Raw genomic sequence first — 15445 nt, forward strand, 5'->3', positions numbered from 1 at the left:
TTTCGGGGGGTAATATGATGAGGGTAAAAATGGCGATCAGTCTCAGGACAACGTCAACTGCTCCAAATGATGTCACGCGCCTCGGAACTTATCAGAACGTCGACCGAGGCACATTAACATCCTGCAAAAGCCAAGTCCAACACGCTATGCCATCGCTGCTATCATATGCTACCAGGAGTACGGTCCCGCTCCCGACGAGCGAGCACATCAAGCAACGGTAACCTTCCTTATAAAATCCTCGCACTAAGCAGAAGGAAATAAGAGGGAGGAAGATGAGACAAACATCCCACTATACCTCGACTAACTTGATCGTCGGAGGGGTCGGGCCGCACTCTCCCGACCCGACATGTGTGCAGGTACGAAGGCGGAGCCCTCCACCAAACGCCCAGGAGCCGAGCCCCCTTCCCGAAGGAAACAGCGACCCGTCGACGCTCGGACCACCCAAGCGCGATCGCCTCGGTAGCCCCCAGGGTCATCCAACGCGACCCACGATCATTCGGACTCGAACCAAACCGCATCGGCCCCGAGGCCACGGCTTAAAATTGTTTACACTAACACTTGGTTAGGTTCAATTTGAACACCTCTACCATTTATGGCTTGCACAATATTTTTCTAATAATATATTTACAAATATGTGTACCAAATCTAAATCTATGTTTATATAAGAGGACCTCGATAAAATGAATATTCTTTATGTTTTTATTTTCATCACAAGTAAATTTGATTAGGTTTTGCACTAATCTCCAATCTCCATCCGATGTTTAAGAGCGGCAGAAGTCGTGAGATTGTTAAGAAGAACCGTTTAATTCAAAATCATATATCATGGTCTACATCGACTCAAAATATTTATCATGGTATTAAGTTTCAATTATATATTGATATGATATTTAAGCTTTTTTTTCACTTAAGTTCAGTTTACGATCATTCAAACAAAAATCCTATTTATCATGTCATATCGTGACAAATCTGAATTTTAATGTCACTCTAGTGTTTAACTGGTTGACAGCGTTGCTTTTGCATTAGAGAAACCGTCGAAGAAAGGCTGCTGCTTTGAACGACAGAAACAAGAACTATAGAAAGTAAGACTATAGTGCATTGGTTTATCTCTGATAACATATGTCTGTTGCTAGTTTCAAGCTATAAAATGTGCCATAAACAAGCAATACTCGGAAAACCCAAAGTATTTTGGATCCAATCTTGTTTCAAGCTTTCTTCAGAGTATTGCTTATCAGAGTATCTCTGATAAGCATTTTACGACAGAAACAAGCTTAAAATGTGATAACATACTCTGTATGTTATCTTGGTATGTCTAGACATATGCCATAAAGTAGTCAAATGTGCATTGGTTTATCTCTGATTCTCTGTCTAGATTTTCAATATTTAGCAACAATTCTTCGACGTCCACTTAATCAAGACTAAAGAGTATCAGAGAAGGAGCGGTGGAAAAGACAACTGGTACAGGGACTGGTTACCAGTCGTTCTTCAACAGCAACAACAACTGGAGGAGGCTCTATCTCTGGTAAAAGATGTCTCACAAAGGACAACCAGCTTCAGCCTTTAGACAGCTGGAATATATACTTTGCTTAGCCGCCAAATAAAGACAAAAGGTGTAAGACAAAATATTTGCTTTTCTTAGCTACTTGAGATATTTGCATTTTAAGCATTTTAAGATATTGATGATATTATTATCAAGCATATTTTAAGCGTAAATGTCAACATATGTCTAGACATACCAAGAATGACAGAAACAAGAACTATAAAATGTGGCTAAAAATGGAATTTATTGAAGCGTAAATGTCAAGATATTGATGATATTGCGTCAAAGGTCTTACTTGAGATATTTGCATTTTAAGCATTTTAAGATATTGATGATATTATTATCAAGCATATTTTAAGCGTAAATGTCAACATATGTCTAGACATACCAAGAACGACAGAAACAAGAACTATAAAATGTGGCTAAAAATGGAATTTATTGAAAATCTGCTCGGAGAATCAGAGAAACTAGCGTGGATCCAATGGCGGATGGCCTACCCAGAAGAATATCAACTACTTTTAGCCAATGCGGATGGAATGGGAGGGACACAAAATATCCTCTCACAACTGAGGACAATTTTTATACTAGAAGACCCATTTCAAGGATCTACGACAGCACAAGAAGAAGCTTACAGAGATCTCGAAAGGTTATCTTGCACTAACCTCAAATATATTATTCAATTCCTAAATGATTACATGAGGTTGGCATCCAAAACAGGAAGGATGTTCTTAGGACCAGAATTATCCGAAAAGTTATGGTCCAAAATGCCAGGGGAACTAGGAAAAAGGATCAAGGAGGCATTTGAAGCAAAATATAGGGGAAACACCATAGGGGTAATCCCAAGGATTCTCTTCTCCTACAAATATTTAGAGGCAGAATGCAAGGATGCTGCATTCAGAAGAGCATTAAAGGACCTATCCTTTTGCAGTGAGATTCCTATCCCGGGATATTACAACAAACCCGAAAGAAAATATGGGGTAAGAAGATCAACTACCTATAAGGGCAAACCCCATTCATCTCATGCAAGAATTGAAAATAGAAAGCATTTGATAAGAAATAAGAAATGCAAGTGCTACCTTTGTGGAGAAGAAGGGCATTTTGCAAGAGAATGCCCTAACGATCGAAAAAATATCAAAAGAGTAGCCATGTTCGAACAATTAGACATTCCGGAGGAATACGAAATACTATCAATACAGGAAGGAGAAAACCAAAGCGACGCAATTTATTCAATATCTGAAGGAGAAGATACAGAAGACCTGCAGCATGGTATTCACTCCTTCACTCATAAAATCTTTGCTTTAATAGAAGATAGTAGAACTTGGTGGATAGGACCTGAGACAGGATACCGAGCAAGAGTACAAGTTTCCCAAGAACAAGCTGAGTGCAGACATATATGGGAAATCAACACGGAGCTACCACCAGAATTTGAAGGATGCAAGTGTTGCAAGAGAAAGTCACAGAGAAGGCATAGGAGACACTGTCCCTTATGCAAGATCACTTCGTGCGGAATGTGCAGCATATACTACTTTGACAAAAGAACCCCCGTAATGATGGAGGAACCACCAAGGTATGAACCAAAAAACTTGCTTCAAACGCAACAAGATTTCATTAGTCATTGTGAAGCAGAAATAAGAAGGCTCAAAATGGCGGTTGAATTTGAACAACAAAAGGCTAAGGAACTTGAAGAAATGCATGCTCAATCCATAGCCACAGCCCAAGAAAATCTCCGTTTGAAGAATGAGGTAGCGGAACTAAAGGCAAAATATGATAAATTGGAAGGAGAGGTACTGGAAGTAGATCGGTTGAGGCTAGAAAAGGCAGATCTCCTAAAAGAGATACAAAGGCTGGAAAAAGGAAAGACGGAAGAGAACGAAGAAGAAGAAAGTGAAGGAGCTCTTGTTCTCTTAGAGGAGGAAACTCAGAAGATCCTTTCTATGGAAACAAAGGAAACGGGAGGATCAAGAAAATCTAAGAATATGCTCTTCAACCTAAAGGTACATATGGAGATTCTAAATATTCCCCCTTTTGAGGTCAATGCTATATTAGATACAGGCGCGACCACTTGTTGCATAGATGAAAAGGCTATACCAAAGGCGGCAATAGAAGAAAATCCTTATGTTGTACATTTCAGCGGGATTACCTCCAAAACAACAGCGAATAAAAAATTAAGGGGAGGCAAGATGACTATTGGAAACAACAGTTTCAGAATTCCCTACACCTACGCATTCTCAATGAAGCTAGGGGATGATATTCAGATGATAATAGGGTGCAATTTCATAAGGGCAATGCAAGGAGGGGTTAGGATTGAAGGTAACACGGTTACATTCTACAAAAATTTGACTACTATTAATACTCTGCCCTATATCTCGACAGCCGCAGCAATAGAGGAACTAGACCTGGAAGAGGATGACTATATTCAAATCCAAGAGTCAGTATTTTGCTCGGCAGAAGCTTAGCAAAGCGATGAAAGAATAAGAGCCAAGTTCGGAAGCCTACTAGACCAGCTAAAGGCCCAAGGTTATATTGGGGAGGACCCTCTCAAGCATTGGAAAAAGAATGAAATAACATGCAAGTTGGAAATCAAAAATCAAGATTTTGTGGTAGAAGACAAGCCTCTCAGACATTTGACACCACAAGCAAAGGAAGCTTTTTCCAAGCATATAAGAGCACTACTGGAAATAGGGGTTATCAGACCGAGCAAAAGCAAGCACCGTACCACTGCTATAATTGTTAATTCAGGAACCACGGTGGACCCCATAACAGGAGCGGAAAGAAAAGGGAAGGAAAGGATGGTTTTTAACTACAAAAGGCTCAATGACATCACGGAGAAAGATCAATATAACCTCCCTGGTATTAACACCATTCTCAAAAAGGTCAGCAATAATAAAATTTACTCAAAGTTCGATCTAAAATCTGGTTTTCATCAAGTCGCCATGCACCCTGATTCCATTGAATGGACTGCATTCTGGGTACCTGAAGGATTGTATGAATGGCTTGCAATGCCATTTGGTCTCAAAAATGCCCCTGCTATATTCCAAAGGAAAATGGATAATTGCTTCAAAGGTACGGAACAATTCATTGCAGTCTACATTGATGATATCCTTGTTTTCTCAGAAAACGAAAAGGAGCATGAGCAACACCTCACCAAGATGTTAAAAATATGCCAAGAGAATGGCCTTGTTTTAAGCCCGATGAAAATGAAAATTGCAGTAAAGGAAATTGAATTTCTTGGAGCAATCCTGGGGAATTCCAAGATCAAACTACAACCCCATATTATCAAAAAAATTACTGATTATCGGGAAGAAGACCTTACTACCAAGAAAGGCCTCAGGTCATGGCTAGGGATCCTAAACTATGCAAGAAGCTACATACCCAACCTGGGCAGACTCTTAGGCCCGTTATATTCAAAAACAAGCCCAACAGGCGAGAAAAGGATGAACAATCAGGATTGGGAACTGATCAAGAAGATCAAGAGCTTAGTACAAAATCTTCCTGACCTAGAAGTACCTCCTGAAGACTGCTTCATAATACTAGAAACAGACGGATGCATGGAAGGATGGGGAGGAATTTGTAAATGGAAAAAACAAAAATATGACCCCAGAAATACTGAAAAGGTATGTGCCTACGCCAGTGGAAAATACAATCCCATCAAGTCTACTATAGACGCTGAAATGCATGCAGTCATGAAAACCCTGGAGGCATTGAAGATTTACTTTCTTGACAAAAGGGAAATCATTATTAGAACAGATTGCCAAGCAATAATAAGCTTCTTTAACAAGTCAGTTCAGAACAAACCATCCAGAGTCAGATGGATGGCCTTCGTAGACTATATCACTGGGAGCGGTGTGGAAGTAAAGTTTGAGCACATCGAAGGAGAAAGTAACATTCTAGCCGACTCTTTATCCAGACTAATAAATATTTTGATTGCAGGATGGCCAAGCGAATCATTACTCCTAATCCTGGAAGCCACCCAGGAAGTTCAAGCCAAACCAAGCCTCAAGGCTGCTACGCACCTAAATCAACTAATAAACCAGGTGACCTCCTCCTGCAATATCAACAGGAAATGGACAAGCTCAGAACCAGGACACGTAACGGACTCTCATTTAAAGAAGAGGGATTGTCTGAAAGAAGACTTGGATCAATTCAAAAGGAAGCCTCCCGACAAGCACTTGAAGCATTGCAACAATTCTTCGACGTCCACTTAATCAAGACTAAAGAGTATCAGAGAAGGAGCGGTGGAAAAGACAACTGGTACAGGGACTGGTTACCAGTCGTTCTTCAACAGCAACAACAACTGGAGGAGGCTCTATCTCTGGTAAAAGATGTCTCACAAAGGACAACCAGCTTCAGCCTTTAGACAGCTGGAATATATACTTTGCTTAGCCGCCAAATAAAGACAAAAGGTGTAAGACAAAATATTTGCTTTTCTTAGCTACTAAGGAAAATGAGTTGAGCCCCGGGGAGCCGCTCATAGTACCATCAATAATTGTACCAAGGAATATGCTTTCCTTCGTCAAGAAGTTAGAGAAATATCTGATGAAAGGATAAGAATGCGATGGGGCCCAATGAGCACCCGGTTCTATCCTCTTCCTCTATATATTCTCTAGCTTAGTCTCTTGCAAGACATCGGTCTAAAAACCAGAGTCTTACTTGAGCTGAAATCCATCCTCTAGCAATACTCTGTAAGCATTTCAAGCTTTCTTCATATACAATCTATTGTAAGCATTTTAAGCTTTCTATAGTTCTTTGTGCTTATCATTTCTTATCATATTTTGGATCCCGCTTCCCGGTTTCAGAGAAAACCCACATTTTTGGTATCAGAGCACAACTTTATTGAAAATGGAATTTATTGAAAATGGAATTTACCCACATTTAGCAACAATGTCTAGACATATGCTATATCAAGACTAAAGAGAAACTAGCAACAGCCTTTCTTCTATAGTTATCAGAGATAAACCAATGCCTTCCTCGGGCTCCTCACAGGTTTAGATTGTAAGAGATATTATTATCAAGCATATTGAAGCGTAAATGTCAAGATAGTTTGGTTGAAAACTATATCAAAACAACATACAAACTAGCTCTGATACCAAAAATGTGGGTTTTCTCTGAAACCGGGAAGCGGGATCCAAAATATGATAAGAAATGATAAGCACAAAGAACTATAGAAAGCTTAAAATGCTTACAATAGATTGGATATGAAGAAAGCTTGAAATGCTTACAGAGTATTGCTAGTTTCAAGCTATAAAATGCTTACAGAGTATTGCTTGTTTCTTGGTATGTCTAGACAGAAACAAGAACTTTATTGAAAATGGAATTTATTGAAAATGGAATTTACCCACATTTTTGGTACCAATGCACAACTTTATGGCATCGTGTTTTGCTGCGTCTAACTGTGCCCTTAATGCAAGGATTTCCTGAAAAATTTACAAAGATAAACCAAATTTAGACATACTAAACCAAAAACTACTGACAGAATTATCAGTAATTTTTTTTCTCCTTTATCTAGGAAACTTACCCTGTCGAGTTTGGTAATAAGTTCTGTGGTTTCTGCCCTTTGTTTCGCTAACTCGTCACGTAACTCGTCAAATATGCACCTAAACAATTAGAAAAAAGAAGTTAAAAGTAAAGCTACTACATTGATGCTACTGATGGTAGTCCTATTTGTTTGTTCCAGGCATAACAAAGGTGATAAAAAATGAACAAACTCAAATGAAACATTGGATCAACATTAGCACAGTGATCTAGCAACACTCAGACCAGAACGTCACGATGATAAATCAGAATTCAAATCAACATGAACTCTGGTTTTTTGTTACCTACAACAATCTAGTGGATTGTCAGTAAAAGTCAGATTTAGCACCAAGTTTAACTATTTTCTTATGCAATCGAGATCTCTTCATCTGAACTAGCATGGTTAACCTAGTTGTTAAATTAAAAAGGTGTATTTTCTGTAACAAATATGGACAATAATTCAGCCTGAGATATCACCACATATTCCATTATCAAAAAGACATTAACATCCCTTACTCTCTCTCTCTCGAGGTTTAGATCCAAGCGCTGCCCAACAGTTACCTTGTTGATTTCATATCTGTTTAAGACAGTGAGTTTAAATTAAAGAAAGAAGTATTAATCTGGATATAATTGGCTCACTAATCTGTTATATACTTCAATGCAAACCAGACCTAAGTTCACTACGCATTTTCTCGATATCAACTCGAAGTTTTTCAGTCTCTCGTTGCAGCAATGCATAGTGATGATCCTGCAATCATATGACATAAGTTAAAAAAAAAAGAGTATATAGAGTAGAATCTGAACAGAGTGCCTAATGAACTGTAAATTGACAATCTTGTTACCCTCTTGTAGTATTATAATAGATAAATCAGCTATCAGTTGATACATCACAAGACTGACTAACATGTTCACAATCCAACTGAGATGTACCTTTACTGAATGATATTAATTCCATGCTTTGATGACCAAGCTTGTTGAAACTGCTAATTTCAAATATGGCATGATAAAGTTCAACATGTTCACAAGTACTTTAGGGTGTCTTCATCAAAAATTTCTGAAAAGTTCCTTTGGGAAGAATATTCATGGAAATGATTGCAAATGCATGAGATATGTCTAATCATAAAAGGTCTGTTAACTTCAAAATGATTATCTGATCAAATAAGTGTTTAGTAAAACAACTTCTTAACAAATATCGGTAGCAGCAAAGCTACTGACATTGGTGGAAATGGCAGTGGAAAAAATACACACTAATTGTTCAATTTTTTCAAGCTAGAAAAGTATCAGTTCTGGAAGTCTGCCATAAATTTTTCATGCATTATGCGTCATTTGCAATATTAGCAGTTCTGGAAGTCTGCCATAAACATAGCTAGAAACACTTGTGGGTGCAATATTTGCTATACTAACAAAAAAGATGCTTGTTGATGCTACCACACAGACTTGTGATCAAATCTATCCAAACTAAATCAATAACTTAAACATAGATTGAAGTTTCTAGACTCATTTTAAACTATTCTCACAGTGGATGTACCGAAAACTCATGCCCAGTTTGTCAATTCACAATACAAATAACTAATATATAGTGAGCATTCAATTACTTAAACTGATATGAAAAAGGTCTCCTGTGATATTTCCGGATATATGAGAATGGAAATGTAGCAAAACAAGAAAAAGTGAAGTTATAGGAATCAAATAAAGGGGAAATAGAAAACTGACATGGGCTTCCCCATTACAGACTCATTGTCTTTTCTTTTCTCCGCTCATGTTTCCGGATAGGCCATGGAAACTTGCCAACCGATTAGGAATATCAACTTCTATTCTCCGCTCATGTTGAATTTTTTTGAAGAATTAACCAGATTCAGATATTTAAAAAGTAGTTAAAATTGCCATCTTTTGAAAATGCCTAATGATAATTCTGGTGCTAACCTTAGATTCCTTTATCCCTGTATAATTTTTAGCTAATTAAAAGCTCTCTACAACTACAAGTATGCACATAATCTCTGACACTGACGGAAAAGCATTTTAACAATGACACACTACGGAAAATAAAAACAAAAAAAGTATTTCTGATGAGCCCGCTCATTTTCATCATCTATTACCTTGCTTCCAAGGATTGAAAGCATATAGTGCTATTGCCCTATAGCCCGACGTACTTCTTTGTGATACAACTGAACGGTGTGTCACGGACAAACTTCGAAACAGGATGTTTGATGTAATGCTTACGTATGTCCGTGTCTTTCTATTTGTTTATGCTTTGCACAGCATATAGATGGACAACCAAAGGTTTAATAGTCTCATTTTAGTTGGGTTTGGTGGCCTCTTTAGGCTTGTAAATAAAGGTTGTGTCATGTAGACACGTGTGAGAGATTATTCGATCTGTAATGAACCATTTTACCCTTTTGTTGTGCAACTGTTATGAGCTTATAAAGTCTATTTGTAATTTGCATTGTATATGAAGTGTTTTTCGAAAATGTTTGCTTGTGGATTCCGAGTGAGGCGTTTACTCTAACCCGTTTTCTCTTTTGTGGGTCCTAATGGATCATGGGAGGTTTCGGGGAGACTGACCTTTGCGGACGGACACGCAAGGGTGCCGCACGACTTAGGCAAAACTAGCTAAGTCTGTGACAGATGGCATCAGACCGGGACAAGCACCCATATAAACACCTGACATACAAATCTGGGGGACCTAGTGGGGTTGCGTTGAGGGCAGTCAGCACACGCGCGACCGTTTGGGAGAAAACGGGCATAGAGATGTAGGAAAAAGGAGTCGCTCGGAGGAGCGAGCATCTGAGACTGGCATTCGGAGGAATGACAAACCCTTCGCGCAAGAGGCACCACGAGGACAAGCAAGCTGGGAAGAATGTGAAGCGCACAAAGGTTCGAATGGCTGAGTTCGAGCTACGGCTCAACGTTGACAACAACACTTGATGGTGCTCAAGGCAAGTGAGGCGCTTGGTAAAGGATGAGACAATGCAAGGTGGAAAGAGTTGCTCAGCGATCGAAAGAGCTGTGCAAAGCTCACAGAGGTGAGAGGAATTGCTAACTCAAAGAATTCGGTGCTCATGTAAGGGCTTGCATGCGGATGATGGAATGTTCGTGGCCATCCCAAGGCGACCGAAACTCGGTGCCAAGGAGCATTGAAACTTTCTCTTCGGCATGTGAAGGATACGTCCGTGGAAGGCTAAAGTGTGCAGCAAGTTCAGCATGTTGCTAGGGCTTGAGTGATGCAGCGGGGGCTGTATTGACGTAGAGTCGCAATCTAGCAAGTGCGTTTGCAGGAGGCGGAACAATGCACAGTTTGTTCAGCAAATCGGAGTAGTCTAAGGGGATGGTGGTCTCCGAAACGAAGAGAGATGTTGCTACAATATGACAGTTATTTAGGAGGGATAGATCTCGGTTATCCGGAGGGAGAATCATGTGCAACAGATCGCACATGTTGAGGAGGAGTACCTCAAAAACAACAACTCCACGAAGCTCAATGGACCGAGCGAGCGATGAGGAGTCATTGAATGATCTCACTTAAGAGAATGCATTGGTGGATGCATTGCGAGATCAAGTGAGAGAGCGATCTAAAGCAACATAAATGAAAGCACACTTGGGAGTAGATATGATGATCAGACTCAAGGAAGGGCTGACCCGAGGAATGGTGGGCGTGAGGGCCACCATCAACTCAATGCAAAACGAGGAGCGGAGCAACTTGGGTGTAACTTGGCGAAGTACCCAAGCCGTATGAAGTGAGCCGGCATAAAAGATGGAACATGGAGCGGAGGCACAAAGCTTTCCTTGGACAGAGGTCAAGGACATGAACTCTTGCAAAGGCAAGAGTAGGATTATGTTGTTCCATAGGTCATTCATTCTGACGGAGCGGACTCATCTTGTATGGTGCCAAAGACGAAAAAAGTTTATGGGCACATGCACCTTATCTCAGAGAAGCATTTGATGGAGGAACTAAGGCAACTCAACTTGCGGAGGCGAAGTTGGGTTCAGAATGCCTTGGCACGGGGCAAGAGAATGCGGAGGCAGGTAGTCTTGAAGAATATGCCACAGTGATGCCATTCAAGTTACTTGAAGGAAGCGATGTGCAGCGGAGATTGTGCTTGTAGGGGCAGAGGCCCAGAATCCAGACAATGGTGCACTAATTATAGCGAAGTTGGTGGACTTCGGGAGCTACTAGGCGATGGATTGTCCTAGAGCGATGCTTCAACTAAGTGTGACCCAAGAGCGGGTGGATGAAGGTCGATTGTCAAAGGAGCGAACAAAAACGAAAGTGGAGACCCTGCGATGTATTGGCAGAGGCTACACATAGAGGGTTCACAATTCAAGTTCATCCCACAATGATCAGAATGCAATGGAGATGTCACCAGGAGGCGACATGGTGCAGCGGATCGTGGTGGAAGCAGTTCGTGGCAATGCGATTCACACGACACAGTCCCGTGAGGGACTTTATCATACGGAGGTATGATCGGGAGCTACTGGGAGCTCCACTTCGGTGAACAACACGACGGTAAGAAGAGCTATGGATACAAGGAGTGAAGGCCATGGTACCGTAGAGGCAGGTCTTCCGTGCGTGCATCGAATTTTGAATCGGATGAAAGCCTTGGTCATCAGCATATGGAGGCTGTGTACCACCGAGGGAAAAGTTCGAATGCAAGTACCAGTGAGTCCCATTGGGGGGACTTGATCATGCAGAGGTATGATCGAAACAACTGGAGAGTTGGACTGCTCCAGAGTCATATTCGCTTAAGGGAGCCCGACAAGCCAAAGGACAAGGTCGAGTAAGCGAACGTTGCTACCAAGGAAGCTAAGGAGAACATAATCGGTGCAAATCCTACAACGTAATGGCAGAAGCCATGCATGAGAGTTGCAATCTGTCTTTCCATCAACCAAAAGGGATCTGCTTGGAGAACACAGAAGTGTTGAAGCAGGGAGTCGAAAGGGGCGAGGAAGCGACGATGAGTCCAGAGGGACTTAGCTACCAAAAATCAAGTATCAGTTAGAATGGAGGTGGACTCGATGAAAAACCACATAAACATATCTACTGATCGTGAAGAAAATGGATGCAGATGCGAGGCGACGGATAGTAGGGCCATGGGCATGGTAGCGCCATGGTATCGCAGAGGCGGGACTTCCGTGAAAGTCATTGATCCCTTGCTCTCATGGAGGGAGAGCGCTTGGCCGTGAAAGGGGCCGAGGAGGTAGAGCATGCAGAGGCAAACTCCAAGTACCGAGATAAGGCTGAAGGGCAGAGGCCAAGGAACTTCGTAAGACCGGTGTCAATGAGCTTCTCATCGAGATAGCCGAAAGTAAAGGACTTCGGGTCATATAAGAGTGCAAGACTAAGGAACGAAGCAGGCAATACGCGGTACTGTACCTTTGCTACTCAGTGGAGTAGGCGGCAGGGTTGATGGAGAAGATGATACAATCCCAGAGGCGACCAAAACTATTATAGACTTACTCCATGTTGGGGGTGAAAACTTCCTACATTCTAGAAGTTCGATGGTATTAAGAAGGTGAATCACAGTAGTTAACTCAATGCAAGGAGTGCAAACACTTCGAGTGCTTCAGACGTGTGAGCAAAGAACATGCGAAGGCTAGTAACCAGCTCGATGCATGAAGTACAACAGTTGAGGAGGTGGGCGAAGTCAAGTAACCTTTGTCTTCTCAACTCTTAAGAGAATGGGCGAAACCGAGTACTCCAATTCTCTTATCTATCCAGCAGAGGAGCTCTGCACAGGTTCAAAGACCCTTCGAAGATAACGGAAGACAATAGTTGTCAAATCCTCACCAACGGTGATCGATACTACTAAGAACAGATTATCCGCTTCATTTCCCAACAGAATGTCATCGAAAGCAGAAGTAATGCGAATATACTTGGAAGTGACAACTAAGTTAATGAAGAGTCAATGGACAAATTTTATGGAGGAAGGGACCCAAAACTTCAGAAAGTTTGGAGGCGATGCTCGTTAAAGCTCCAATAAGCATCCACCCAGTTCAAGCAGCATGAGACATTTGAGAGACTAGCACATAGTAAGGATGGTCTTTTCCTTCATCTGAAGGATCCGTAGGAATCAATAAGGATCAACACAACTCAGCCAACCCCACACCAGAGTCAAAGTCATTGGCAAGTTGAAACAGCATATCAGATCAAAAGTTCGACTACTCAACAACAACAACGGAGAGCAACTGGGAGCCAAGAGGCGCATTGCAGCTAGAGCGGAAGATTGAAACCTCAACATAGGCGAGGAGTTGTAGTGTCCACAAAGGCTTCGACGAGGACGTCGAAGGTATGAGTGGGGGAGATTGTCACGGACAAACTTCGAAACAGGATGTTTGATATAATGCTTATGTATGTCCGTGTCTTTTTATTTGTTTATGCTTTGCACAGCATATAGAGAGACAACCAAAGGCCTAATAGTCCCATTTTAGTTGGGTTTGGTGGCCTCTTTAGGCTTGTAAATAAAGGTTGTGTCATGTGGAAACGTGTGAGAGATTATTCGGTCTGTAATGTACCATTTTATCCCTTTGTTGTGCAACTGTTCTAAGCTTGTAAAGTCTATTTGTAATTTGAATTGTCTATGAAGTGTTTTTCGGAAATGTTTACTTGTGGATCCCGAGTGAGGCGTTTACTCTAACCCGTTTTCTCTTTTGTGGGTCCTAACGGATTATGGGAGGCTTCGGGGAGGCTGACTTTTGCGGACGGACACGCAAGGGTGCCGCACGACCAAGGATTGAAAGCATATAGTGCTATTGCCCTACTGCCCGACGTACTTCTTTGTGATACAACTGAATAGTGGGTGAGATGCAATCAAGTGGAGCAAACCTGCGAGCCCTTCATTTCCAACTTGAATTTCCAGATATTAGAATCTTGAATCATCTCACTCTGTGTTAAACATCACACACAACAAAATGTCAGCAAATGTGAACTACAAAGCAACAAAACCTAATAATACTCAAGAAACATAAAAAGAGGTCAAACCCTCTGCATCTCGGGCTTGGACACAAAGGACTGGGCGACACTCTCCAAGCTCTCATTCAAAACCTCCGTGATGGTCGATGTGATGGCCTCTGCTTGCTTCGACGGGACCCCTTCCTTCTCCAACCTCCAGACCTACACAAGCAAAAACACAAATGTCAGCAAATGTGAACTACAAAGCAACAAAACCTAATAATACTCAAGAAACATAAAAAGAGGTCAAACCCTCTGCATCTCGGGCTTGGACACAAAGGACTGGGCGACGCTCTCCAAGCTCTCATTCAAAACCTCCGTGATGGTCGATGTGATGGCCTCCGCTTGCTTCGACGGGACCCCTTCCTTCTCCAACCTCCTGACCTACACAAGCAAAAACACAAATGTCAGCAAATGTGAACTACAAAGCAACAAAACCTAATAATACTCAAGAAACATAAAAAGACGTCAGACCCTCTGCATCTCGGGCTTGGACACAAAGGACTGGGCGACACTCTCCAAGCTCTCATTCAAAACCTCCGTGATGGTCGATGCGATGGCCTCCGCTTGCTTCGACGGGGCCCCTTCCTTCTCCAACCTCCTGACCTACACAAGCAAAAACACAAACACCTGTAGCGCAACCAAGACCCCCTCCCATCAATCAAACACCGACAAGGTAGCGCAGTACCAGAGCGAGCGTGTCGATAAGGCAAGCCCTACTCCCGTTGCTCTTGACGAGTTGCGAAGAGAAGCGCTGCAGCAGCGACAAATTGGACCGAGGGCACCCGACTTGCGCCGCCGGCAGCCGCATCAGCGACCAGCAACGAAACCCTAACGCGGCGGCGCCTCTACTCCAGGTGATAGCCGCCGCAGACATCTGGATCGCGAAGTGAGAACTCGTCCGTCCGATTCGAGATCGAGGGGGATGAAAACGAAAAAAGGAATTATATTGTCGCGCCCGCTATCGACAGCCTTTCTTCTTCCTGTTGCTTAGGCCGCGAAGAGAAGGGTTTGATTTGGCTTCGAGGCCCCCTTGGCGCGGTTGCTATGATGACGAAGACCGCGGAGCAGAGAGTTGGCAAGGCAAGCATCATAAGTTCATGTTCATAGCATCACACGTCTAATAATATTATTGTCATCCTTTTTTAGCTTATAATAAAAAAAAATAATGCTGTCACAGTTGAACAAAGAAACTAATTAAAATAAAACATATTTCTCTATTATAATTAATTGATTGTATAAAATATTATGATCATATCTAATAAACATAATACAATAATTATCAACATGAATTGTAAAAAATGCGGTCATATCTAATAAAATTTTATTTTATTGGATTGTAAAAAATATTACCCTCATCTCTTATAAATATAAACAATAATTATCTACATATGGATCTTAGCAGATTTTAATAATTTTTAATATTAGTAAGATTGATGTAAATACTCTTAACT

The 15445-nt window shown here is 41.5% G+C and overlaps 1 protein-coding gene across 1 annotated transcript; it reads right to left on the reverse strand.

Moving 5' to 3' along the window:
- Positions 1-6852: 6852 nt before the first annotated feature.
- LOC135665675 (uncharacterized) lies at positions 6853-15091 on the reverse strand. Its single transcript, XM_065177281.1, has 7 exons — positions 14680-15091; positions 14244-14375; positions 13866-13925; positions 7720-7796; positions 7565-7625; positions 7053-7115; positions 6853-6951 (listed from the first exon to the last, which is right to left on the reverse strand). The coding sequence occupies exons 1-7, from the start codon at positions 14866-14868 to the stop codon at positions 6853-6855; spliced, it is 681 nt and encodes a 226-aa protein (XP_065033353.1). The 5' UTR covers positions 14869-15091.
- Positions 15092-15445: the final 354 nt, after the last annotated feature.

This window comes from Musa acuminata, unplaced genomic scaffold (genome assembly GCF_036884655.1).
Source record: "Musa acuminata AAA Group cultivar baxijiao unplaced genomic scaffold, Cavendish_Baxijiao_AAA HiC_scaffold_1035, whole genome shotgun sequence".
NCBI classification, from domain to species: Eukaryota; Viridiplantae; Streptophyta; class Magnoliopsida; order Zingiberales; family Musaceae; genus Musa; species Musa acuminata.

What these genes read in the sequence shown, in the direction of transcription:
- LOC135665675 (XM_065177281.1), bottom strand. Translation starts at nt 14,868, where the DNA reads ATGTCTGCGGCGGCTATCACCTGGAGTAGAGGCGCCGCCGCGTTAGGG. An exon ending in TTATCGACACGCTCGCTCTG is followed by an intron (nt 14,376 to 14,679) that starts GTACTGCGCTAC and finishes TTGCTTGTGTAG; the next exon opens with GTCAGGAGGTTGGAGAAGGA. An exon ending in CCAAGCCCGAGATGCAGAGG is followed by an intron (nt 13,926 to 14,243) that starts GTTTGACCTCTT and finishes TGTTTAACACAG; the next exon opens with AGTGAGATGATTCAAGATTC.